The 26844-nt window shown below is 40.0% G+C and overlaps 1 protein-coding gene across 1 annotated transcript; it reads right to left on the minus strand.

Moving 5' to 3' along the window:
• Window positions 1-1512: 1512 nt before the first annotated feature.
• Window positions 1513-25220, minus strand: LOC139759871 (26S proteasome non-ATPase regulatory subunit 5). Its single transcript, XM_071682393.1, has 8 exons — window positions 25023-25220; window positions 21725-21869; window positions 19280-19522; window positions 18083-18335; window positions 15564-15764; window positions 9490-9599; window positions 7975-8164; window positions 1513-3222 (listed from the first exon to the last, which is right to left on the minus strand). The coding sequence occupies exons 1-8, from the start codon at window positions 25199-25201 to the stop codon at window positions 3014-3016; spliced, it is 1530 nt and encodes a 509-aa protein (XP_071538494.1). The 5' UTR covers window positions 25202-25220; the 3' UTR covers window positions 1513-3013.
• Window positions 25221-26844: the final 1624 nt, after the last annotated feature.

The following is a 26844-nucleotide window of genomic DNA, read 5'->3' on the forward strand; positions in this document are numbered from 1 at the left end:
TTTGGTAAAGTGTGTGGAAGAAGAAAGTTAAGAGTAAATGTGAATAAGAGCAAGGTTATTAGGTACAGTAGGGTTGAGGGTCAAGTCAATTGGGAGGTGAGTTTGAATGGAGAAAAACTGGAGGAGGTGAAGTGTTTTAGATATCTGGGAGTGGATCTGGCAGCGGATGGAACCATGGAAGCGGAAGTGGATCATAGGGTGGGGGAGGGGGCGAAAATTCTGGGGGCCTTGAAGAATGTGTGGAAGTCGAGAACATTATCTCGGAAAGCAAAAATGGATATGTTTGAAGGAATAGTGGTTCCAACAATGTTGTATGGTTGCGAGGCGTGGGCTATGGATAGAGTTGTGCGCAGGAGGATGGATGTGCTGGAAATGAGATGTTTGAGGACAATGTGTGGTGTGAGGTGGTTTGATCGAGTGAGTAACGTAAGGGTAAGAGAGATGTGTGGAAATAAAAAGAGCGTGGTTGAGAGAGCAGAAGAGGGTGTTTTGAAGTGGTTTGGGCACATGGAGAGAATGAGTGAGGAAAGATTGACCAAGAGGATATATGTGTCGGAGGTGGAGGGAACGAGGAGAAGAGGGAGACCAAACTGGAGGTGGAAAGATGGAGTGAAAATGATTTTGTGTGATCGGGGCCTGAACATGCAGGAGGGTGAAAGGAGGGCAAGGAATAGAGTGAATTGGAGCGATGTGGTATACCGGGGTTGACGTGCTGTCAGTGGATTGAATCAAGGCATATGAAGCGTCTGGGGTAAACCATGGAAAGCTGTGTAGGTATGTATATTTGCGTGTGTGGACGTATGTATATACATGTGTATGGGGGGGGGGTGGGCCATTTCTTTCGGCTGTTTCCTTGCGCTACCTCGCAAACGCGGGAGACAGCGACAAAGTATAATAAAAATAATATAAATAATTATTTTTTTATTTTGCTTTATCGCTGTTTCCCGCGTTAGCGAGGCAGCGCAAGGAAACAGACAAAAGAATGGCCCAACCCACCCACATACACATGTATATACATACATGTCCACACACACAAATATACATACCTATACATCTCAACGTATACATATATATACATACACAGACATATACATATATACACATGCACATAATACATACTGTCTGCAGTTATTCATTCCCATCGCCACCCCGTCACACATGAAATAACATCCCCCTCCCCCTACTGTGCGCGAGGTAGCGCTAGGAAGACAACAAAGGCCCCATTCGTTCACACTCAGTTATTTAATATACATAGATATTGTATCACACATGGTAGCATAGGCCACAGGTACACTAATATGTTAAAAATAGTACTATCGCACTGACTGCCGTTTCATGACAGGGACTGATGACTACTGAATAAGCTGTACAAAGTCAAAGGTAAGACACTTGACATTACAGGCATTTCCAATTTTTAGCAATACCAAAAGCACTGGTACTGTCACAGAAAAAATCAATGGAAATTAATATGTCACTGATACATAAGCAACAGGAATTTTTCATACTAAGTAATATCTCAAAAAACATTTATTGTCAAATAAATTAAGCAAAAATATACAGTTTTACATACAAATACTGTATTCACCAGGCAAAAATAATTGCCAAACTTTTCAGTCACTCTTTCTACAATGCTCTAAATTCAAGAACATATTTTCATGGTAATTCCAAAAATGTTCATTATCATCCCCTTCTACAGCAATTTTCATACATCCTTTATATCAGAAGACTTTTATAAAAATACTTCAAAATCACCTCCACATATCAAGTCTACTGTAAGACAAAAAGGGTAATATACAGTTTATCAAAAGAAAAAATCATTGGGAATGACAAATCTCAAATCAAATGCATACACTAATCATTGGATGACCACAGGACTCCTTTTTCTGAATATTTCCTGCAGCTTCAAGGCTGTGCTACTTCCAGCAGCGAGGAAATGATAAAATTCTCTAGAGTGAACAGTTCTTCAGTGACACTATACTCCTATTCATTGACAGACAATGATACAGCCTTGCCTGCACCAGGAGTCCCTTCTATCCTTATGAGGCTCCTGCAGCACTCGTGAAACTGGCCATGTCCAATGGCTGGGATCATAAGTCATAAAGTGTTGTGTGTGCATCAACGTGCAGAGGGTGAGGGCATGTGAGTAGTAAATGCTCGGTGCCTTCTTTATGGTAGATGCATCTTGAGCATGAAGTGTCTTGGGATATGGTGAAATGGTGTTTGTAGTGATGAGTGATGTCTTAGAGTGTATATGGGGTAGTGTGCTGCAAATCTGTCTACAGAAAGAGGTTTGTGATGCGTATATGTCAAGTGGATTGGAGTTTAAAACAGAGTTGGGTTGTTTAGTGCTAGTCGGGTTACTTCAGTGTGTATGTATTTTGTCTGTTATATTTGCTAAGAGTGGTGGTATCTGTGAGTAGAAGTTACTGAAGTGAGGCAGTGGTAAGCTTTATATTTCTACCTTGGGGTTGGAAGTTAGAGTAGCATAAAACTGGATGCTGAGAATGTTGAGGTAGGTCTGTACTAGCAGGATCTTTTGTTTCATTGTGAGGGTGTTGAGTGTTTGTAGTTGCCAGGCGGCCAAAGATCGTTCTAAGTGTACTGTTTTGTGTGGTTTGCAGCTCTATTATAATTGCTTTTGAAAGGGTGGAAGACCAGGCAAGTGTGACATAAAGTGGAACAGATTATTTGTCGAAGATGTTCTGGGATTCTTTTTCTTGTCCAAATCTGGCACCAGTTAGTGTTTTGAGGGCATTTAGTTTGTGTATTGCTTTTGTTTTCATTACTGGTGTGGAAAGTGAATGTCATGAGTGTTGTGCATGATACCAAGAATGGTTGGTGTTTTGTTCAGTAGGAGACTGACCATTCAAGGTGACTGGAAGGTGTACACTGGATTCGTATCTGCTTTGGGTTAAAAGAGTGACTGAAGACTTCTGTGGACACACACACACACACACACACACACATATGTATTTCATTATATTTTCACTGTTTTATCTAAAAAATCAACAAACTAATTTTGTCCTTCCAATGCCACCTCCACTTGTGCTTCCACATAGAATGGGCCTTCCCGGTAATACTTCTCTAACTGTGCCATGTGATTTTCTGAGAAAATACTGCTTGCTGATTGAGATCGGACTAGTGTTTCTACAACATCCCATTTTGACTCCTTTCCTAACTTATCATGCTCTGTTGATCGGTCAAGGATGTATTCAATCAGTCCTGTAAAATTAGAGGAATAAAAAATCTTAGCACACAATTCATCAAATATTTTAATATACAAAAGCTGACCCTTTATTATAACGATGCTGCTAAGTCTAAGATTAAAAAGTTCTACAAAGAATAAGTCAAAAGTATGGCTAACAATCCCATGACAAAGAATTTTTGGTATATTTATACATAATTCCTACATTTCCCTTTGTTGCCTTAAGATGGCAGTACCTCCTCTCTTGACACAATTAATACAAAAGGAACACATACAGCATGTTAATGTACTCTCTCAAACACAAGGGTTCAGTAGATCAGTGTAGTACAATCACAGCCTGCTCCTGTACACAGCAAAAATGAATTAACACTTTGCATTTGACGAGCAACTTCTTGGTATGCACACTTAATGAAATTTCATCAAAAAGAGGATAAAGGTTATTTACTAATTTGATTGAGTGGGTGATGAACGGATGAGGGAGATGAATGGTAACAAAAAGAGTGTGGTTAAGATAGCAGAAGAGGGTGTATTGAAATAGTTTGGTCACATGGAGAGAGTGGGAGGGGGGGAGAGATTGACAAGGGGGATATGTGCATCAGAAGTGGAGAGAGCGAGGAGAAGTGGGAGACCAAATTGGAGGTGGAAGGATGGAGTGAAAAAGATTTTGAGCGATCAGAGCCTGAACATGCAGGAGGGTGAAAGGTGTGCAAGGAATAGAGTGAATTGGAACGATGTGGTATACTGGAGTTGACATGCTGTCAATGGATTGAACCAGGGCATGTGAAGCATCTGGAGTAAACCATGGAAAGTTTTGTGGGGCCTGGATGTGGAAAGGGAGCTGTGGTTTCAGTGCATTATACATGACAGCTAGAGACTGAGTGTGAACGACTGAGTTGAACAAATGTGGCCTTTGTTGTCTTTTCCTAGTGCTACCTCGAGCACGTGTGGGGGGGAGGGGGTTGACATTTCATGTGTGGTGGGGTTTCGACAGGAATGAATAATGGCAGCAAGTATGAATTATGTACATATGTATATATATGTATATGTCTGTGTATGTATATATATGTATACGTTGAAATGTATGGGTATGTATATGTGCATGTGTGGACGTGTATGTGTACACATGTATATGTGGGTGAGTTAGACCCATTCTTTCTTCTGTTTCCTTGCGCTACCTCGCCAACGCAGGAGACAGCAACAAAGTATAATAAATAAATAAATAATATTTATTTATTTATTTTGCTTTGTCGCTGTCTCCCGTGTTTGCGAGGTAGCGCAAGGAAACAGACGAAAGAAATTGCCCAACCCACCCCCATACACATGTATATACACACACGTCCACACACGCAAATATACATACATATACATCTCAATGTACACATATATATTACACACACAGACACATACATATATATCCATGCACACAATTCACACTGCCTTTATTCATTCCCATTGCCACCTCGCCACACATGGAATACCATCCCCCTCCCCCCTCATGTGTGCGGGGTAGCGCTAGGAAAAGACAACAAAGGCCTCATTCGTTCACACTCAGTCTCTAGCTGTCATGCAATAATGCCCGAAACCACAGCTCCCTTTCCACATCCAGGCCCCACACAGCTTTCCATGGTTTACCCTAGACGCTTCACATGCCCTGATTCAATCCACTGACAGCCCGTCAACCCCGGTATACCACATTGATCCAATTCACTCTATTCCTTGCCCGCCTTTCACCCTCCTGCATGTTCAGGCCCCGATCACTCAAAATCTTTTTCACTCCATCTTTCCACCTCCAATTTGGTCTCCCATTTCTCCTCGTTCCCTCCACCTCCGACACATATATCCTCTTGGTCAATCTTTCCTCACTCATTCTCTCCATGTGCCCAAACCATTTCAAAACACCCTCTTCTGCTCTCTCAACCACGCTCTTTTTATTTCCACACATCTCTCTTACCCTTACATTACTTACTCGATCAAACCACCTCACACCACGTATTGTCCTCAAACATCTCATTTCCAGCACATCCACCCTCCTGCGTACAACTCTATCCATAGCCCACGCCTCGCAACCATACAACATTGTTGGAACCACTATTCCTTCAAACATACCCATTTTTGCTTTCCGAGATAATGTTCTCGACTTCCACACATTCTTCAAGGCTCCCAGGATTTTCGCCCCCTCCCCCACCCTATGATTCACTTCCGCTTCCATGGTTCCATCCGCTGCCAGATCCACTCCCAGATATCTAAAACACTTTACTTCCTCCAGTTTTTCTCCATTCAAACTTACCTCCCAATTGACTTGACCCTCAACCCTACTGTACCTAATAACCTTGCTCTTATTCACATTTACTCTTAACTCTCTTCTTTAACACACTTTACCAAACTCAGTCACCAGCTTCTGTAGTTTCTCACATGAATCAGCCACCAGTGCTGTATCATCAGCGAACAACAACTAACTCACTTCCCAAGCTCTCTCATCCACAACAGACTTCATTTTTGCCCCTCTTTCCAAAACTCTTGCATTCACCTCCCTAACAACCCCATCCATAAACAAATTAAACAACCATGGAGACATCACACACCCCTGCCGCAAACCTACATTCACTGAGAACCAATCACTTACCTCTCTTCCTACACGTACACATGCCTTACATCCTCGATAAAAACTTTTCACTGCTTCTAACAACTTGCCACCCACACCATATATTCTTAATACCTTCCACAGAGCATCTCTATCAACTCTATCATATGCCTTCTCCAGATCCATAAATGCTACATACAAATCCATTTGCTTTTCTAAGTATTTCTCACATACATTCTTCAAAGCAAACACCTGATCCACACATCCTCTACCACTTCTGAAACCACACTGCTCTTCCCCAATCTGATGCTCTGTACATGCCTTCACCCTCTCAATCAATACCCTCCCAATAATTTACCAGGAATACTCAAACTTATACATCTGTAATTTGAGCACTCACTCTTATCCCCTTTGCCTTTGTACAGTGGCACTATGCACGCATTCCGCCAACCCTCAGGCACCTCGCCATGAGTCATACATACATTAAATAACCTTACCAATCAGTCAACAATACAGTCACCCCCTTTTTTAATAAATTCCACTGCAATACCATCCAAACCTGCTGCCTTGCCGGCTTTCATCTTCCACAAAGCTTTTACTAAATAAATAAAAACTAATTTTATGTCAAGCCATAACACATTAAGTACTAGAAGTACAATGCATTTGTTTAAAGGAAAGTGAGAATGAAAGAGGAAAGATTACTGATTGACATAAAAGTCAGAAACGGTGAATCAAGGAATAAAGACTTGATCAGCAGACAAGTTGGTGACACTAGAGGAGGAACTGACATGTGATAACAGATCCACACTGCACATTCATGAATCATATTGATAAATTTCTCTAAGACTACTTTAAACATTAAAAGACCATGCAATGCCTTATTACAGAGTATAAACCTGTATAAGCATATCAAAACTCTTAACTCTCTTCTTTAACACACTTTACCAAACTCAGTCACCAGCTTCTGTAGTTTCTCACATGAATCAGCCACCAGTGCTGTATCATCAGCGAACAACAACTAACTCACTTCCCAAGCTCTCTCATCCACAACAGACTTCATTTTTGCCCCTCTTTCCAAAACTCTTGCATTCACCTCCCTAACAACCCCATCCATAAACAAATTAAACAACCATGGAGACATCACACACCCCTGCCGCAAACCTACATTCACTGAGAACCAATCACTTACCTCTCTTCCTACACGTACACATGCCTTACATCCTCGATAAAAACTTTTCACTGCTTCTAACAACTTGCCACCCACACCATATATTCTTAATACCTTCCACAGAGCATCTCTATCAACTCTATCATATGCCTTCTCCAGATCCATAAATGCTACATACAAATCCATTTGCTTTTCTAAGTATTTCTCACATACATTCTTCAAAGCAAACACCTGATCCACACATCCTCTACCACTTCTGAAACCACACTGCTCTTCCCCAATCTGATGCTCTGTACATGCCTTCACCCTCTCAATCAATACCCTCCCAATAATTTACCAGGAATACTCAAACTTATACATCTGTAATTTGAGCACTCACTCTTATCCCCTTTGCCTTTGTACAGTGGCACTATGCACGCATTCCGCCAACCCTCAGGCACCTCGCCATGAGTCATACATACATTAAATAACCTTACCAATCAGTCAACAATACAGTCACCCCCTTTTTTAATAAATTCCACTGCAATACCATCCAAACCTGCTGCCTTGCCGGCTTTCATCTTCCACAAAGCTTTTACTAAATAAATAAAAACTAATTTTATGTCAAGCCATAACACATTAAGTACTAGAAGTACAATGCATTTGTTTAAAGGAAAGTGAGAATGAAAGAGGAAAGATTACTGATTGACATAAAAGTCAGAAACGGTGAATCAAGGAATAAAGACTTGATCAGCAGACAAGTTGGTGACACTAGAGGAGGAACTGACATGTGATAACAGATCCACACTGCACATTCATGAATCATATTGATAAATTTCTCTAAGACTACTTTAAACATTAAAAGACCATGCAATGCCTTATTACAGAGTATAAACCTGTATAAGCATATCAAAACAGGATGCATATATAGTGACAATGATATTTGCAGAAGCTGTCCTGAGTTGTACTACTAATAAGAGTTTAAAGATGATTAAAAAAGATGAAAATCAATGTCTTTATGGGTAAGTGCATCTTTAGTACCTGGCTCATGACAAATGAGTCGCTGTCCCCATGGCATGTTAGCTAATGTACTGATGAGTCCTAAGGCAGCACAATGAAGGTCTGTGAAGGGTTGCCGGGCTACAGCCACTATCTTTTCCAAGTTGACACCAGCAACACCTGCCCACCACAGCTCCAACAGGCCAGTTATTTCTTCTGTCTGGTATTCAATCTACAGGAAAATAAAATATATTAAATGAGTTCACTTCTACTCCTAATCTGGCTTTAAATACATTTAAATCTAGATGTGTTTATATATCTTAAATACCAAAGCAACTTCAAACTCGACATGAAATGTAAAAACTAATTTTTCCAATGATCGTAAAAAATATGTGCTAGGTAATCTAGTCATGTCCAACCACAGGATATGGAACTTGATAAAAACCTCGGCTAACTAACCTTACAATAAAGACATAGGAATATACGTTGATCATGTTCTTTGGTACCTATATCAGGGCTTTGACTCATTGGAATAAATATAAAAAAATGTTACTTATTCTTCTTGTGATTACATCTGTAACTTTAAGTAAGGAAGACATTTTTCTAGCAAGAAAGGACATGGAAGAAAAAGTTTTGCAGCCACTCTGTAGAAGGAAAGGAGCCACCTGAATCAGCCTAACCTTATGGTACCGATTTTCACAATATAATTGAAACAATGAGGTCTATCAGGAACTATGTACATATATAGTTCCCTGTGCACAGAGGGAATGCTCATCCCCAGGTCTAATAACTCCCTAAACAAAGTTTGCCACATATCTGGTGGCTAATGATCTGTAAGCTTCCCAGTAAAGTCTGCTGCACTTGCAAATTCTCGTCTCATTTCTGTAGATGATCTGGTTAAAAGGTAGGTCTCTAACCATGAGTATAAGTGAAAACATAATCACACTACCAGACTAAGGCTCAGGACAATCAATTACTATTCTATTATCATACTTGATCGCTGTTTCCCACGATTGTGAGGTAGTGCCAGGAAACGGACAAATTTCCTTTAGACCCTATATAGCCTAGCCAATCCATTGTGTTCTTGTTACTAATTCTATGCATATCAATTCATATACTCTCTATTCGTGATGACTCATTAGTATTCAATAACAAAAAGTCAGATTTTATTACAATAACTCAAGACTGATCAAATACTCAACCTAGCATGAGCATTAACATGATTTAGCAGAGTAAGAGAAGTTCTCTGACCATGAGGTCAGTAACCTCAGTAAGGAGGATATGAATTTAACAGTTTCACTCATTTTTGAAGGTTCTGACTGCTTTGTGAACAGAAGAAAATTGTTAAAGCTGCTGCTTCATGTTCAGGAAAAGCTTTCCATGCCACAGTTCAGACAATATGACTGGAGAAAATTACCAAGCATATACCCTTCAAGTTCTGTCAGATTCAGGAAAAAATCTGTAATAATATTCAAATAATATTCACTACAAAAAAAAAAATCCCCAGATATACGACAAACTAATAACTACTACGAGATAAAAACCTTTTAACTTTACCTCTAGAGAGAAGAGTCGTGTCAGTGCTTCTAGTACACATACACGCTGCTCAGTAGGTGCAACACGTATCTTTGAACCTAGGACATCCAAAACTTGGTCCATTTCTGTCCCTGCAGGAAACTAAATGCTGTTAGCATATTGTAACATTTTGTTGTTTCAGTAAATTTCTAGAGAATATTCCCATACTCTACAGCATAAAAGAAGGAACAGAGAAGAGGGCCAGGTGAGGATATTTCCTCAAAGGGCCAGTCCTCTGTTCTTAACGCTACCTCGCTGTCGCGGGAAATGGCGGATAGTATGAAAAAAAAAAAAAAAAGTTTTTATCGAGGATGTAAGGCATGTGTACGTGTAGGAAGAGAGGAAAGTGATTGGTTCTCAGTAAATGTAGGTTTGCGGCAGGGGTGTGTGATGTCTCCATGGTTGTTTAATTTGTTTATGGATGGGGTTGTTAGGGAGGTAAATGCAAGAGTTTTGGAAAGAGGGGCAAGTATGAAGTCTGTTGGGGATGAGAGAGCTTGGGAAGTGAGTCAGTTGTTGTTCGCTGATGATACAGCGCTGATGGCTGATTCATGTGAGAAACTGCAGAAGCTGGTGACTGAATTTGGTAAAGTGTGTGGAAGAAGAAAGTTAAGAGTAAATGTGAATAAGAGCAAGGTTATTAGGTACAGTAGGGTTGAGGGTCAAGTCAATTGGGAGGTGAGTTTGAATGGAGAAAAACTGGAGGAAGTGAAGTGTTTTAGATATCTGGGAGTGGATCTGGCAGCGGATGGAACCATGGAAGCGGAAGTAGATCATAGGGTGGGGGAGGGGGCGAAAATTCTGGGGGCCTTGAAGAATGTGTGGAAGTCGAGAACATTATCTCAGAAAGCAAAAATGGGTATGTTTGAAGGAATAGTGGCTCCAACAATGTTGTATGGTTGCGAGGCGTGGGCTATGGATAGAGTTGTGCGCAGGAGGATGGATGTGCTGGAAATGAGATGTTTGAGGACAATGTGTGGTGTGAGGTGGTTTGATCGAGTGAGTAACGTAAGGGTAAGAGAGATGTGTGGAAATAAAAAGAGCGTGGTTGAGAGAGCAGAAGAGGGTGTTTTGAAGTGGTTTGGGCACATGGAGAGGATGAGTGAGGAAAGATTGACCAAGAGGATATATGTGTCGGAGGTGGAGGGAGCAAGGAGAAGAGGGAGACCAAATTGGTGGTGGAAAGATGGAGTGAAAAAGATTTTGTGTGATCGGGGCCTGAACATGCAGGAGGGTGAAAGGAGGGCAAGGAATAGAGTAAATTGGAGCGATGTGGTATACCGGGGTTGACGTGCTGTCAGTGGATTGAATCAAGGCATGTGAAGCGTCTGGGGTAAACCATGGAAAGCTGTGTAGGTATGTATATTTGCGTGTGTGGACGTATGTATATACATGTGTAGGGGGGGGGGTTGGGCCATTTCTTTCGTCTGTTTCCTTGCGCTACCTCGCAAACGCGGGAGACAGCGACAAAGTATAAAAAAAAAAAAATATATATATATATATATATATATATATATATATATATATATATATATATATATATATATATATATATGTGAATGTAAATTCATACCTTATCTGGCTATTCTTTTCTAGAGTAATACATAATTCATGGAAAAGCCTAAAGCATAAGAGACTGACTAAAAGATACTCAAAGAAAAGCAATTTATCATGTGACAGAAAAGAAAACTCACATGCTAAGTACAGCTATATGAAAATGAGCATCTGACATCTATTGAAAATGATAATAAAGCCTGATGAACAATTTTGGCAATTAACCTTGTGAAACTATCTTTCTAACAATTTTTCTGACACCCATTCCCTCTGGGAGCTCCCATTAAGTGGGTGGCCATAGAAAAAGTTTCCATTTATTCCTGTCATTACATGACTCCCTGGCATACAACATTCTGTACATATTTTCACCATTCTCTCCCTCCAGTTCTCTTTCACTCTACTTCCCAGTCACTGGTGGCCTTCTTCTCACACCAACCCCTTTAATCATGCTACCCTCCTTGTAAACTCCCAATCTTGCATTCTTTATGAAACTAAATCCTTACATATATACATACATATATATACATCAACACATACATATACATATTATTTATTTTTTTTTTTATTTTGCTTTGTCGCTGTCTCCTGCGTTTGCGAGGTAGCGCAAGGAAACAAATGAAAGAAATGGCCCAACCCACCCCCATACACAACGTATACACACACATGTCCACACACGCAAATATACATACCTATACATCTCAATGTACACATATATATACATACACAGACACATACATATATACCCATGCACACAATTCACACTGTCTGCCCCCATTCACTCCCATCGCCACCTCGCCACACATGGAATACCTTCCCCCTCCCCCCTCATGTGTGCGAGGTAGCACTAGGAAAAGACAACAAAGGCCCCATTCGTTCACACTCAGTCTCTAGCTGCCTTGCAATAATGCCCGAAACCACAGCTCCCTTTCCACATCCAGGCCCCACACAACTTTCCATGGTTTACCCCAGACGCTTCACATGCCCTGATTCAATCCACTGACAGCACGTCAACCCCGGTATACCACATCGATCCAATTCACTCTATTCCTTGCCCTCCTTTCACCCTCCTGCATGTTCAGGCCCCGATCACACAAAATCTTTTTCACTCCATCTTTCCACCTCCAATTTGGTCTCCCACCTCTCCTCGTTCCCTCCATCTCCGACACATATATCCTCTTGGTCAATCTTTCCTCACTCATTCTCTCCATGTGCCCAAACCATTTCAAAACACCCTCTTCTGCTCTCTCAACCACGCTCTTTTTATTTCCACACATCTCTCTTACCCTTACATTACTTACTCGATCAAACCACCTCACACCACACATTGTCCTCAAACATCTCATTTCCAGCACATCCACCCTCCTGCGTACAACTCTAACCATAGCCCACGCCTCGCAACCATACAACATTGTTGGAACCACTATTCCTTCAAACATACCCATTTTTGCTTTCTGAGATAATGTTCTCGACTTCTACACATTCTTCAAGGCTCCCAGGATTTTCGCCCCCTCCCCGACCCTATGATTCACTTCTGCTTCCATGGTTCCATCCATACATATACATATATACAGATGTACACATTCATACTTGCTCGTCTTCATCCATTCCTGTTGAAGTACTGCCCCACAGGAAACAGCATCGCCACCCTGTATCAGCGAGGTAGAGCGAGGAAACATGAAGAAAGGCTACATCCATCCACATTCATTCTCTAGCTGTCTTGTGTAATGCACCAAAACCACTCTATTCCATGCATGCCTTTCACCCTCCAGCATGTTCAGGCCCTGATCGCTCAAAATCTTTTTCACTCCATCCTTCCACCTCCAAATTGGTCTCCCACTTCTTATTTCCTCCACCTCTGACACATTTAAATAGAATGTTTAAATAGCGAGACTAGAGTTAAGCATAGATTATCTATCATCCTGAACCCACAAAAATTTTGTGCAAGGGTGTTCGGTAAAAGACATATTCTGGAATTGAGAAGAAAAACACACATCTTTCCAAAACTAAACTAAACTGTTTTCTCCCTGACCAAATAATATTCCTGTTTCTTCTTACACTGTCATTCCCCAAATGGTAACCAGCCACTGGACTGTGATAAGTTCATTCTCTTATATGTGTACTTTAAGAATTCTAATTGAGACAAGTTGTAAGTCATTAGTGCTATATGATATATGCTCATTCAACACTTAGATGCCTACTATGAGAAGGACATCTGATTGCAATGCATCATGGGTGAAGAGTAATATGACTCATATTTTATCGTACATACACACATCCGCAACCCATCTCCAGCGTGTTCAAATGAAGCATCTACACTGGTATAAGCACTTCTACTTTTTCACCCTCTACAGAATGCTGATTTGTTAAGACTAAAGTCACGACTTGCACTATCTTCACACACACACACACACATATATATATATATATATATATATATATATATATATATTTTTTTTTTTTTTTTTTTTATACTTTGTCGCTGTCTCCCGCGTTTGCGAGGTAGCGCAAGGAAACAGACGAAAGAAATGGCCCAACCCCCCCCCCCCCCCATACACATGTACATACACACGTCCACACACACAAATATACATACCTACACAGCTTTCCATGGTTTACCCCAGACGCTTCACATGCCTTGCTTCAATCCACTGACAGCACGTCAACCCCTGTATACCACATGACTCCAATTCACTCTATTCCTTGCCCTCCTTTCACCCTCCTGCATGTTCAGGCCCCGATCACACAAAATCTTTTTCACTCCATCTTTCCACCTCCAATTTGGTCTCCCTCTTCTCCTCGTTCCCTCCACCTCCGACACATATATCCTCTTGGTCAATCTCTCCTCACTCATTCTCTCCATGTGCCCAAACCATTTCAAAACACCCTCTTCTGCTCTCTCAACCACGCTCTTTTTATTTCCACACATCTCTCTTACCCTTACGTTACTCACTCGATCAAACCACCTCACACCACACATTGTCCTCAAACATCTCATTTCCAGCACATCCATCCTCCTGCGCACAACTCTATCCATAGCCCACGCCTCGCAACCATACAACATTGTTGGAACCACTATTCCTTCAAACATACCCATTTTTGCTTTTCGAGATAATGTTCTCGACTTCCACACATTCTTCAAGGCCCCCAGGATTTTCGCCCCCTCCCCCACCCTATGATCCACTTCCGCTTCCATGGTTCCATCCGCTGCCAGATCCACTCCCAGATATCTAAAACACTTCACTTCCTCCAGTTTTTCTCCATTCAAACTCACCTCCCAATTGACTTGACCCTCAACCCTACTGTACCTAATAACCTTGCTCTTATTCACATTTACTCTTAACTTTCTTCTTCCACACACTTTTCCAAACTCAGTCACCAGCTTCTGCAGTTTCTCACATGAATCAGCCACCAGCGCTGTATCATCAGCGAACAACAACTGACTCACTTCCCAAGCTCTCTCATCCCCAACAGACTTCATACTTGCCCCTCTTTCCAGGACTCTTGCATTTACCTCCCTAACAACCCCATCCATAAACAAATTAAACAACCATGGAGACATCACACACCCCAGCCGCAAACCTACATTCACTGAGAACCAATCACTTTCCTCTCTTCCTACACGTACACATGCCTTACATCCTCGATAAAAACTTTTCACTGCTTCTAACAACTTTCCTCCCACACCATATATTCTTAATACCTTCCACAGAGCATCTCTATCAACTCTATCATATGCCTTCTCCAGATCCATAAATGCTACATACAAATCCATTTGCTTTTCTAAGTATTTCTCACATACATTCTTCAAAGCAAACACCTGATCCACACATCCTCTACCACTTCTGAAACCACACTGCTCTTCCCCAATCTGATGCTCTGTACATGCCTTCACCCTATCAATCAATACCCTCCCATATAATTTACCAGGAATACTCAACAAACTTATACCTCTGTAATTTGAGCACTCACTCTTATCCCCTTTGCCTTTGTACAATGGCACTATGCATGCATTCCGCCAATCCTCAGGCACCTCACCATGAGTCATACATACATTAAATAACCTTACCAACCAGTCAACAATACAGTCACCCCCTTTTTTGATAAATTCCACTGCAATACCATCCAAACCTGCTGCCTTGCCGGCTTTCATCTTCCGCAAAGCTTTCACTACCTGGGGATAGGGGAGAAAGAATACTTCCCACGTATTCCCTGCGTGTCGTAGAAGGCGACTAAAAGGGAAGGGAGCGGGGGACTGGAAATCCTCCCCTCTCAATTTTTTTTAATTTTCCAAAAGAAGGAACAGAGAAGGGGGCCAGGTGAGGATATTCCCTCAATGGCCCAGTTCTCTGTTCTTAACGCTACCTCGCTAACGCAGGAAATGGCGAATAGTTTGAAAAAAAAAATATATATATATATATATATATATATATATATATATATATATATATATATATATATATATATAACATACTAAACAGTAAATTACAAAAGAGGCAACTTACTACACTTTGCAAGCGACAGCTTTCCTTCAGGAGAACTTCCAATATGTGCTACAGTTTGAATGGCTACCATCTGCAGTGTGGGGTCCCCTAAGTCCAAAGAACCTGAAGCAAGACGAAGGACCATCACAACCACAGAACTGTATTCTTCAATCATCTGTCGAGGTCGAGAGTGGCCCACGTTGCCAAAAAACTTTACCAAACCTGAGAATAAAAGAAATTTCAAATATCATTACAGAAAATTTTTTTATATATAAATGTAAATACATATCTATCTCTCATCTACCTATCTACATATATATATATATATATATATATATATATATATATATATATATATATATGCATGAAAAGATATATATATATATATATATATATATATATATGAAAAGATATTTTTTTTTTCTTGCTTTGTCGCTGTCTCCCGCGTTTGCGAGGTAGCGATATATATATATATATATATATATATATATATATATATATATATATATATATATATATATATATAGAGAGAGAGAGAGAGAGAGAGAGAGAGAGAGAGAGAGAGAGAGAGAGAGAGAGAGAGAGAGAGAGAGAGAGAGAGAGTGAACGAATATGGTCTTTTTGTCTTTTCCTGGTGCAACCTTGTTGAAGAAGTGGGTAGCGATGTTGTTTCCTGTGGGGCGGGGTAGCGCCAGGAATGGATGAAGGCAAGCAAGTATGAACATGTACAAGTGTATATATGTACTGTCTGTGTATGTGTATGTATATGTATATATATGTGTATATGAGTGGATGGGCCATTCTTTGCTACATTGCTGATGCAGGAAACAGCAATTGAGCACGATAAAAAATAAATGAATAATATTTATATATTATTTATTTTGCTTTGTCACTGTCTCCCACGTTAGCGAGGTAGCACAAGGAAACAGACGAAAGAATGGCCCAACCCACCCACATACACATGTATATACATACACGTCCACACACGCAAATATACATACCTATACATCTCAATGTATACATATACATACACACACAGACATATACATATATACACACGTACATAATTAATATTGTCTGCCTTTATTCATTCCCATCGCCTCCTTGCCACACATGGAATAACAACCCCCTCCCCCCCTCATGTGTGCGAGATAGCACTAGGAAAAGACAACAAAGGCCCCATTTGTTCACACTCAGTCTCCAGCTGTCATGTAATAATGCACCAAAACCACAGCTCCCTTTCCACATCCAGGCCCCACACAACTTTCCATGGTTTACCCCAGATGCTTCACATGCCCTGGTTCAACCCATTGACAGCATGTTGACCCCAGTATACCACATCATTCCAATTCACTCTATTCCTTACACTCCTTCCACCCTCCTGCATGTTCAGGCCCCAATCACTCAAAATCTTTTTCACTCCATCTTTCCACCTCCAATTTGGTCTCCCACTTCTCGTTCCATCCACCTCCGACACATATATCCTCTTGGTCAATCTTTCCTCACTCATTCTCTCCATGTGACCAAACCACTTCAAAACACCCTCTTCTGCTCTCTCAACCACACTCTTTTTATTTCCACACATCTCTCTTACCCTTACATTACTTACTCGATCAAACCACCTCACACCACATATTGTCCTCAAACATCTCATTTCTAGCACATCCACCCTCCTGCGCACAACTCTATCCATAGCCAACGCCTCACAACCATACAACATTGTTGGAACCACTATTCCTTCAAACATACCCATTTTTTGCTTTTCGAGATAATGTTCTTGACTTCCAAACATTCTTCAAGGCCCCCAGAATTTTAGCCCCCTCCCCCACCCTATGATTCACTTCCGCTTCCATGGTTCCATCTGCTCCCAGATCCACTCCCAGATATCTAAAACACTTTACTTCCTCCAGTTTTTCTCCATTCAAACTTACCTCCCAGTTGACTTGACCCTCAACCCTACTGTATCTAATAACTTTGCTCTTATTCACATTTACTCTCAACTTTCTTCTTTCACACACTTTACCAAACTCAGTCACCAGCTTCTGCAGTTTCTCACATGAATCAGCCACCAGCACTGTATCATCAGTGTGGTTTCAGAAGTGGTAGAGGATATGTGGATCAGGTGTTTGCTTTGAAGAATGTATGTGAGAAATACTTAGAAACTGGAGAAGGCATATGAGAGAGTTGATAGAGATGCTCTGTGGAAAGTATTAAGAATATATGGTATGGGAGGCAAGTTGTTAGAAGCAGTGAAAAGTTTTTATCGAGGATGTAAGGCATGTGTACGTGTAGGAAGAGAGGAAAAGGATTGGTTCTCAGTGAATGTAGGTTTGCGGCAGGGGTGTGTGATGTCTCCATGGTTGTTTAATTTGTTTATGGATGGGGTTGTTAGGGAGGTGAATGCAAGAGTTTTGGAAGGAGGGGCAAGTATGCAGTCTGTTGTGGATGAGAGAGCTTGGGAAATAAATAAATATATATATATATAAGAGTATCTAATTGTAAATTCATATCTATGCATTAGTGCAGACTGTATCACTAACCTGGCATAAGGAGTGCTGCCATAGGGTCTGTCTCAGCAAGCGACAGGAGATACTGAAGTTTAGCGATCACTCCCCCTTGGTCGAGGAGGGTCATACCATTGGGATCCAGGGCTAGAGGTGTTATTAGTTCAAGGGCATTAAGTTGCGTAAGGACATCACCTGTTGTCACCTCTGTAGTAAGGCGGTCCAAAAGCCCAGAATTTGACACCACACCAAGTGACATGTTGCCCAGCAGACACACTTGTACCATGAACTTTAAAGAATTATTGCTTATTTAATAACTCTATAGTCCTGGAAGTTACTCACATACACAAATCATCAATCAATCAATCTATCCATCATTAGCACCCCAACCAATAGATCTGGTACATACAGCCCTTGAACATCACTCAACACCCATGCCCAGTGGGTTATGTGAAACATGAACTCTCACACTTATAAAAATCTTATGATTTCACTTTGCACAATAAAATGATTCAATAAGTGAGACTAACATCTCCATTCACATTGCTTTCATACACAAATACTTCAATTTCATCCAATCCAAAAATCTCTAGCATCATATAAAATATCCCTGACCCTAATCAATTTTCTCAATGATCTAACCACCCCTCGTATATCTTCTACTCCACTTCTCGACAAAGCTGTCGTCTGTCATACATTCTATATGACCACACCATCCTAAAATAATTTCCTCCCTGCTCATTTCAAATGATTTCTTTACATATATTTAGATCTTGATCTCTTATTATAATCATACTCCTAATTCCCACTATATTGCACAAGTTATCCATCTCTACAGCCCTAATTGTTCATTCATCCTGGGCAGACATTCCCATAATCCATCTTTGTATCAGCTGATGACTGTAATCATAAAGTAAATCTGAAGTAAAATACAATGTTACAAGCCTAAATTCTTTGAGTTACACCCCTTGAACATATCTGAAAGTACCAGAAAGGAACACTCTGAACTTTAACTTCCTGCTGAATATAAGATAACTTTATCAATAGAAAGGAACTCTTTGAACATTTAACTTCCTTTTGATCATACAATAACTTTATCAATATTGCAAATACGTTCTCAGGAGACCTTCCTGAGAACTGCTGTGCTTTAAAAGCAATAAGTTCCTTACTTGCATGCAGACATATTAACATCTTTTCCAAGCTTGCATCTATCTAAATACTTAAGGCACTCACCTCATAGATACAGAACCTACAAGAGTCAGACATTGCCATCACTTCCTGCATGACTGTGACAGATTCACTAGAAAATGTAGCATTCAGACCAACATCCTGACTGCAGATTTTAGTTAAAGCACTGATGGCTGTTTTGACTACTCCAAGAGATTTATCACCAATGCTTCTGACTACTGATAACAGCAGTGTGTGATTAGTTATTACCGTAACTACTCCTGATTCACTCCCTGCACACGTCAACACCTGAAATATGGCACTGAAAGTATTACTTCTGCAGGTCAAGCTTTTACCATAGGCAAAAGATACAATTAAGATATTAACACATTTGAAATGGCGTATGGTGAACTACTTACAAAAAACAATACTTAAGATAAAAACAATACACACACAAACATACACACATAACTTACAAAAACTGAGTAAAGGATTTTACTGAAGAAAATCAACAGAGGAGTGTAACAATGACTGAAAGAAGTAAAAGAGTTCATACTAAAATGCAACTATGTCACCTGATGTACATGCCAACAAGACCAGAGTTCTGTTTTTGGACTGTTTTTGTTTTTGTTATTTCATAAGCCTGTGGTGGTCATCTAGAAGCTCATATGAGCAACCAAGGTCGTAGATTTTTGGGTGAAGTTACTCATCATTATTAGATTCAATCTAAAACCTGAAAACCAATTTAGTATACTGTAAGCCAAGAGCTAAATTAGGCAAGAATTTTGAAGTTTTGAGATTCAAACAAGTGAAATCAATGACCACAGAGTGGTGACTATATCTATATGAAGCTAAAGGAAGAGGCTTATGTGGGGTTTCTGATGAATGGAGAATCAAAGGATGAAACATCTGCCACCATAAGGCAGGGGAAATTACTTGAAATCAATGAGAAACAGAATCATAAGTTAATGCTGATGGAAGAGGAGATAAAGAAACTGCAGTATCAGATTGTTTTGTCATTATGGTGGAGGGAGGTGTAAAAAAAAATCTTTTGCTTGAGATTGAGTCAGAGAGTGGTGTCAAATGCTTTGTTGAGATAGTGTGTGGGTAGGGGACTATGGCTGGTTGAAGCCATCCAAGGTGTGCAGCATGAGGTTTGTATACAGTGTGGCAGTGATATGATTGGGTCTATAGCTGTGCTGTGTAGATAAGAGTACAATACCCCAGTTGCTTCTGTTGGGGATCAGTTATTTGTGAAGTTTGGATGATAAAAGACAGCAGCATTATAGGCCAGTATAAGGATGGGTGACTTGGAAGAATTTTACTCTGTACTCAAACCCTCCCATGCAAATCATCCCACAACTAACCAACGTTTCTAAACTAGCATGATGATGTCGACAAAGAACAGTTCTCAAAAGTTGGCAATGACAGATTAACAGAATAAGATTTGTGATGCAATTTCAAATGCTTAAAGTATATGCTGAAAAAGTTGTCTAGAGAAAGCTCAAGAGATGAGACCCTAAGGGTGAAGAATTTCCTTCCCTTACTGTAGTGATAGTTAAACAAAAACGTAAGGCCCCATGTTTCTAAACTGTTTCAATGATGTAGACAGTGAGCAGTTCTTCGAAAGGTTTTAAAAATTAGAGCAAACAGAGGCAAAACAGAAAAATTAAGCTAAAAACTTATTAGAAAAATTGTAAAATAGTATTTCTATAGCATTAAAGCAAAGGAGGAACAGAATAAGCTGAGCATATTGACAGTTTTAAAGAACGTGAAAAGATGTAGAAGAAATTTCAAAAAATGGAGTCCCATGAGTGTAGAAATTTCTCCCCATACATCAGATAGGGGATAGGGGAGAAAGAATACTTCCCACGTATTCCCTGCGTGTCGTAGAAGGCGACTAAAAGGGGAGGGAGCGGGGGGCTGGAAATCCTCCCCTCGTTTTTTTTTTTAATTTTCCAAAAAAAGGAACAGAGAAGGGGGCCAGGTGAGGATGTTCCCTCAGAGGCCCAGTCCTCTGTTCTTAACGCTACCTTGCTGATGCGGGAAATGGCGAATAGTTTGAAAAAAAAAAAAAAAAAATCAGAATTAAATTAATGCAAGTACATAATCACACTTACACAAACACACACATGTGCAGACATAATATCACTCACACTCTCTTAGTTGTAATGATACTAAATACAGCCCTTAGACTGCAAGGGTATACTCAACAGCCTGATGGCCAACATCACTTGAAAATGACGGTTCAAGAAAAACTATCAAGTCTAAACCTAATTTAAACTCAAGGGATGTTGCTCATCAAAACCTATTTGAGAAAAAAACTCAGTTACACAATATGAGAATGAGAAATAAAGAAAATGCACAATGGTTATCATATACATATATAAATATCACATGAAGAGCTAAATCTGTACTTAAGTATTTTTGCATTTGTGGTAAGAGCATCACTGAAAAAACATTGAGTCAAGAAATAAATACAATATAAGAACAGTTAAAATTTTTCTTTACCTGTTTCAGGACTAAGCTGCGAACTTTCTCATGTGGATGATCCAAGCCACGCAACAACTCAGCACTGAACCGTTCTACAACTTCTATTGCGCTAACAAATGGTAGCAGTTGTCCTAGTACATCTACAGCCAGTTCAACCTGTTCACTAATAAATTAAAGAAGTGGTATATATAAAATAAAATATTTATTATTATTATTATTATTATTTTGCTTTGTCGCTGTCTCCCGTGTTTGCGAGGTAACGCAAGGAAACAGACGAAAGAAATGGCCCAACCCACCCCCATACACATGTATATACATACACGTCCACACATGCAAATATGCATACCCATACATCTCAATGTACACATATATATATACACACACAGACACATACATATATACACATGCACACAATTCACACTGCCTTTATTCATTCCCACTGCCACCTCGCCACACATGGAATAACATCCCCCTCCCCCCTCATGTGTGCGAGGTAGCGCTAGGAAAAGACAACAAAGGCCACATTCGTTCACACTCCGTCTCTAGCTGTCATGTAATAATGCCCGAAACCACAGCTCCCTTTCCACATCTAGGCCCCACACAGCTTTCCATGGTTTACCCCTAGACGCTTCACATGCCCTGATTCAATCCATTGACAGCACGTCAACCCCGGTATACCACATCGATCCAATTCACTCTATTCCTTGCCCGCCTTTCACCCTCCTGCATGTTCAGGCCCCGATCACTCAAAATCTTTTTCACTCCATCTTTCCACCTCCAATTTGGTCTCCCACTTCTCGTTCCCTCCACCTCCGACACATATATCCTCTTGGTCAATCTTTCCTCACTCATTCTCTCCATGTGCCCAAACCATTTCAAAACACCCTCTTCTGCTCTCTCAACCACGCTCTTTTTATTTCCACACATGTCTCTTACCCTTACATTACTTACTCGATCAAACCACCTCACACCACATATTGTCCTCAAACATCTCATTTCCAGCACATCCATCCTCCTGCGCACAACTCTATCCATAGCCCAAGCCTCACAATCATACAACATTGTTAAATAAAATATAAGCAAAGTAATAACAGTGACTGTAACATCCATAATCATTGTAATTCACTTTAAACAGTACATGGCAGCAAGTCTGTCATTATGACTTGGCTGTCACTACCTTTAACAGCAACCCCGGTTGCTGTCAAAGGAAGTTTCATGTACCATAAACACTCATTCCCGCTACTTGAGCATGTTCTGCAAGATTTAGGTGGCATGTAAACAAACACCTACAAAACGAAATGTGACTACAAATGACTAAATAGATGAAAGAGCAAAAGACTATGAAATATATGGCTTTTGGTGCAGGTGTGTGTTCATGTTTTAAAAATAAGATTGTTTTGAACCATTTGTATCAGAAATTTTACAAGATGCAGTAGCTGTTCTTTTAAAATATTTCTTTGTAACTTCTGAAATTACCTACAAAACATTATATTAAAAGTGTGTGGAAGAAGAAAGTTAAGAGTAAATGTGAATAAGAGCAAGGTTATTAGGTACAGTAGGGTTGAGGGTCAAGTCAATTGGGAGGTGAGTTTGAATGGAGAAAAACTGGAGGAAGTGAAGTGTTTTAGATATCTGGGAGTGGATCTGTCAGCGGATGGAACCATGGAAGCGGAAGTGGATCATAGGGTGGGGGAGGGGGCAAAAATTTTGGGAGCCTTGAAAAATGTGTGGAAGTCGAGAACATTATCCCGGAAAGCAAAAATGGGTATGTTTGAAGGAATAGTGGTTCCAACAATGTTGTATGGTTGCGAGGCGTGGGCTATGGATAGAGTTGTGCGCAGGAGGATGGATGTGCTGGAAATGAGATGTTTGAAGACAATGTGTGGTGTGAGGTGGTTTGATCGAGTAAGTAACGTAAGGGTAAGAGAGATGTGTGGAAATAAAAAGAGCGTGGTTGAGAGAGCAGAAGAGGGTGTTTTGAAGTGGTTTGGGCACATGGAGAGAATGAGTGAGGAAAGATTGACCAAGAGGATATATGTGTCGGAGGTGGAGGGAACGAGGAGAAGAGGGAGACCAAATTGGAGGTGGAAAGATGGAGTGAAAAGGATTTTGTGTGATCGGGGCCTGAACATGCAGGAGGGTGAAAGGAGGGCAAGGAATAGAGTGAATTGGAGCGATGTGGTATACAGGGGTTGACGTGCTGTCAGTGGATTGAATCAAGGCATGTGAAGCGTCCGGGGTAAACCATGGAAAGCTGTGTAGGTATGTATATTTGCGTGTGTGGACGTATGTATGTACATGTGTATGGGGGGGGTTGGGCCATTTCTTTCGTCTGTTTCCTTGCACTACCTCGCAAACGCGGGAGACAGCGACGAGGTATAAAAAAAAAAAAAAAAACTTCAAGAAATTTCAGATCAGAATGAAATCATTTACTGACAAATTTGCAACCATTACTACGAGTAATATTAGATGAACCTACTCCTATGTAAGTCATTTGAGCAAAATTATGTAAGCCCTTGAAATTCATGAAGGTAAAATTTGTTTTGGACATTCACTTGTTTGGAAGTTGAAAATGTGTTTTTCTAACCTTAACTTCTACCATAAATCATTACTTATTGAGATAACCCTCCTTTATCCAAGGGTAATAGGAGACCCTTGTGGGAACCAGGGTTTTGGATGAGGGAAGTCACTAAAATTAGTAATTTGCAAAAGAAATGAAAATCAAAATCGTTCAAAAGACATCTAAAGCAACAAGAAAACAATATCAACCACAGCAAACCTACCCTACCCCAAAATTCTCTGAATGTCTGAAACGATAACAATACAATTCTAATTATCATATACTTAGAGTATGATATATTTAAACAAAATAATCTGATAACTTTCTTCATCAAACTGTATGGATTGTATAAAGTCACAGAGCATCTCAAGAGTTTTGGGTACAGCCTTCCCTGCTAACATACATTTAAATGACATACCATGGAATATTGAGTTACGTAACAACAACGAAATAATCACGCAGAACTTTAACTATTTCACCAAAGTTATCTGACTATGAGGAAACGTGATATCCTGTTTCTGGAATATCTGACTGTAACTCATCTACAACACCTGGTATGATGATTGAGCTAAATTATAAAATACTAATTCCTCTTGTTTAATATCAAGGAAGGAGCTACGGCAATGTCCCCCTACTCTAAAATAACAGTAGAACCCTCATATGTTTATGTAAACTTTCCAGTCAGATGTCATCAGTTATGATATACAAAATCATTCATTTTACTTCTCATTCACAAAGAAACCATAGCCAACTCACCTGTCGGAGCTGTTAAAGCTGTCAAAGAGAGCATTGAGTTCCAAATTTCTAGGCAAACTATGCATTCGCGATGATAATGTAATAAGTGTAGTCTTCAAGTTTAATAACTGCTTTTTGGGGTCATCTGAGAGCGATAATTCACTCAATAACCGAACGACTTCATTCATGTTGCCTTCCATCTTTGCAGTTATCGTTGCTAATAGTGACGATCATGTACTTTATTTTGTTTAAATCACTTAATGTCAATGATATATCAAATTTTCTTAGTAAAGAGATTGCAGAATAGAAATATTAGTATTTTATAGTATTTTTATTCTTATATTGTTCTAAATAGTACATAGATAATCTAAATCAATCTATATAGGAGGATTTAGACTGAAAACTCCCTGGGATGTAAACATTTGAAGCTCACTCTATAGAAAGCCTATGGAGGGCGCAACCCAAATTAAGATTCAGATACCAAAAGTAGGTAAGTAGAATGAAAGATATTAAGATAATAACAAGGGTTGAAATACACCACACTAAATCAATAAACTAAAAAGGTGAGAAATTAAAGTAGAATATTGCTCAAAACTCTCTCTTGTGACTTTTAAGACAAATTATTTGAAATCCAGAATTGTATTGAAGTGCACCCTTAGCCTTTATGCTATATGGCACAGTTTTATACTTTTCCGTTAATAATGTGACAACTTTCATTATAAAGATACTGAGCTGAACTCGTCTGTTGTCCTGCTCTCACTATACAAACCTGCACAATCACATTTCTTGACCTGCAGTCTAGCCAGGAGGAAATGGTGGGTTTCCTGAGAGGTGTAGGAGTGTTAATAAAGGAAATCGCTGAACAGGAAAATTCATATATATATATATATATATATATATATATATATATATATATATATATATATATATATATAAATGTGTAATTACCCCTCTGCCCCTTTTACAGGGCTGTCGCAGTGCTCACGAAGCCGGCCACTTCCGTGGGAGGGGCTCGCCGGTCAAAAATATCTTTTGCATATGTCTTATGATGTCTTAGAACGGCTTTTGTAGTGATAGGAAGGATTTAGATGTCCGGGTTGGAGGGGGTGCAGACGTTCTATTTTAAGCGAATTATTATCGTAAGTGTAGTGTTGTATGCTTGTTAATTGCTTGGGTAGTGTTATGGTGCTGTGGTGTGACTGTGGGGGTCATCTGCATATGAGGGGATTTCTAAATATTGGACTACAGTTGTTAATGGAAGATCGTGTATATTAGACACTGAAGTGGGTTGGCGAAAGACCTGTCCTTAGGGAACCCTGTTTGTCGCGTTTGAGGATTTTGATGATGCCCTCTTGAATGGCCTTAATTTGGTGGTCATGGATGAAATTAGTTAACCATTTTTTGCTGTTAGTGTAGAAGGTGATGTTAAGTATCTTCTGTGTGAGAATATATTGAGGGACGATGTCAAATGCCTAGCTGATATATGTTGCTACTAGTATTGTGCAGGATGGGGGTGTTAAAGCCATCCATGATATGTGGTATGAAAGGTTTTTGCAATATGACTGTAGTGACGAGGTTTAAAGCCGTGTTATGTGGGTGAGGCTTTGACATTCTGGTTGATTCCTTTAAGAATCAGTTTTTCGAGGAGTCTGGATAAAGGGACAGAACAGAGGTGATAAAGGACGATAAGAAGAAGGGTTGAGTTTGTGTTTCCTCGTCCTACTAAAGGAGTGCCAACTTGATGTTTGCTTTCCGGTAAAGTGAGAAGTATTAATTCATGCACTTGATCCGCTCTCTCTTTATAGGAATGGATTTAGAAAGTTAAGCATTAATGAACATTGTC

Source organism: Panulirus ornatus, chromosome 34, assembly GCF_036320965.1.
Source record: "Panulirus ornatus isolate Po-2019 chromosome 34, ASM3632096v1, whole genome shotgun sequence".
NCBI lineage: Eukaryota > Metazoa > Arthropoda > Malacostraca > Decapoda > Palinuridae > Panulirus > Panulirus ornatus.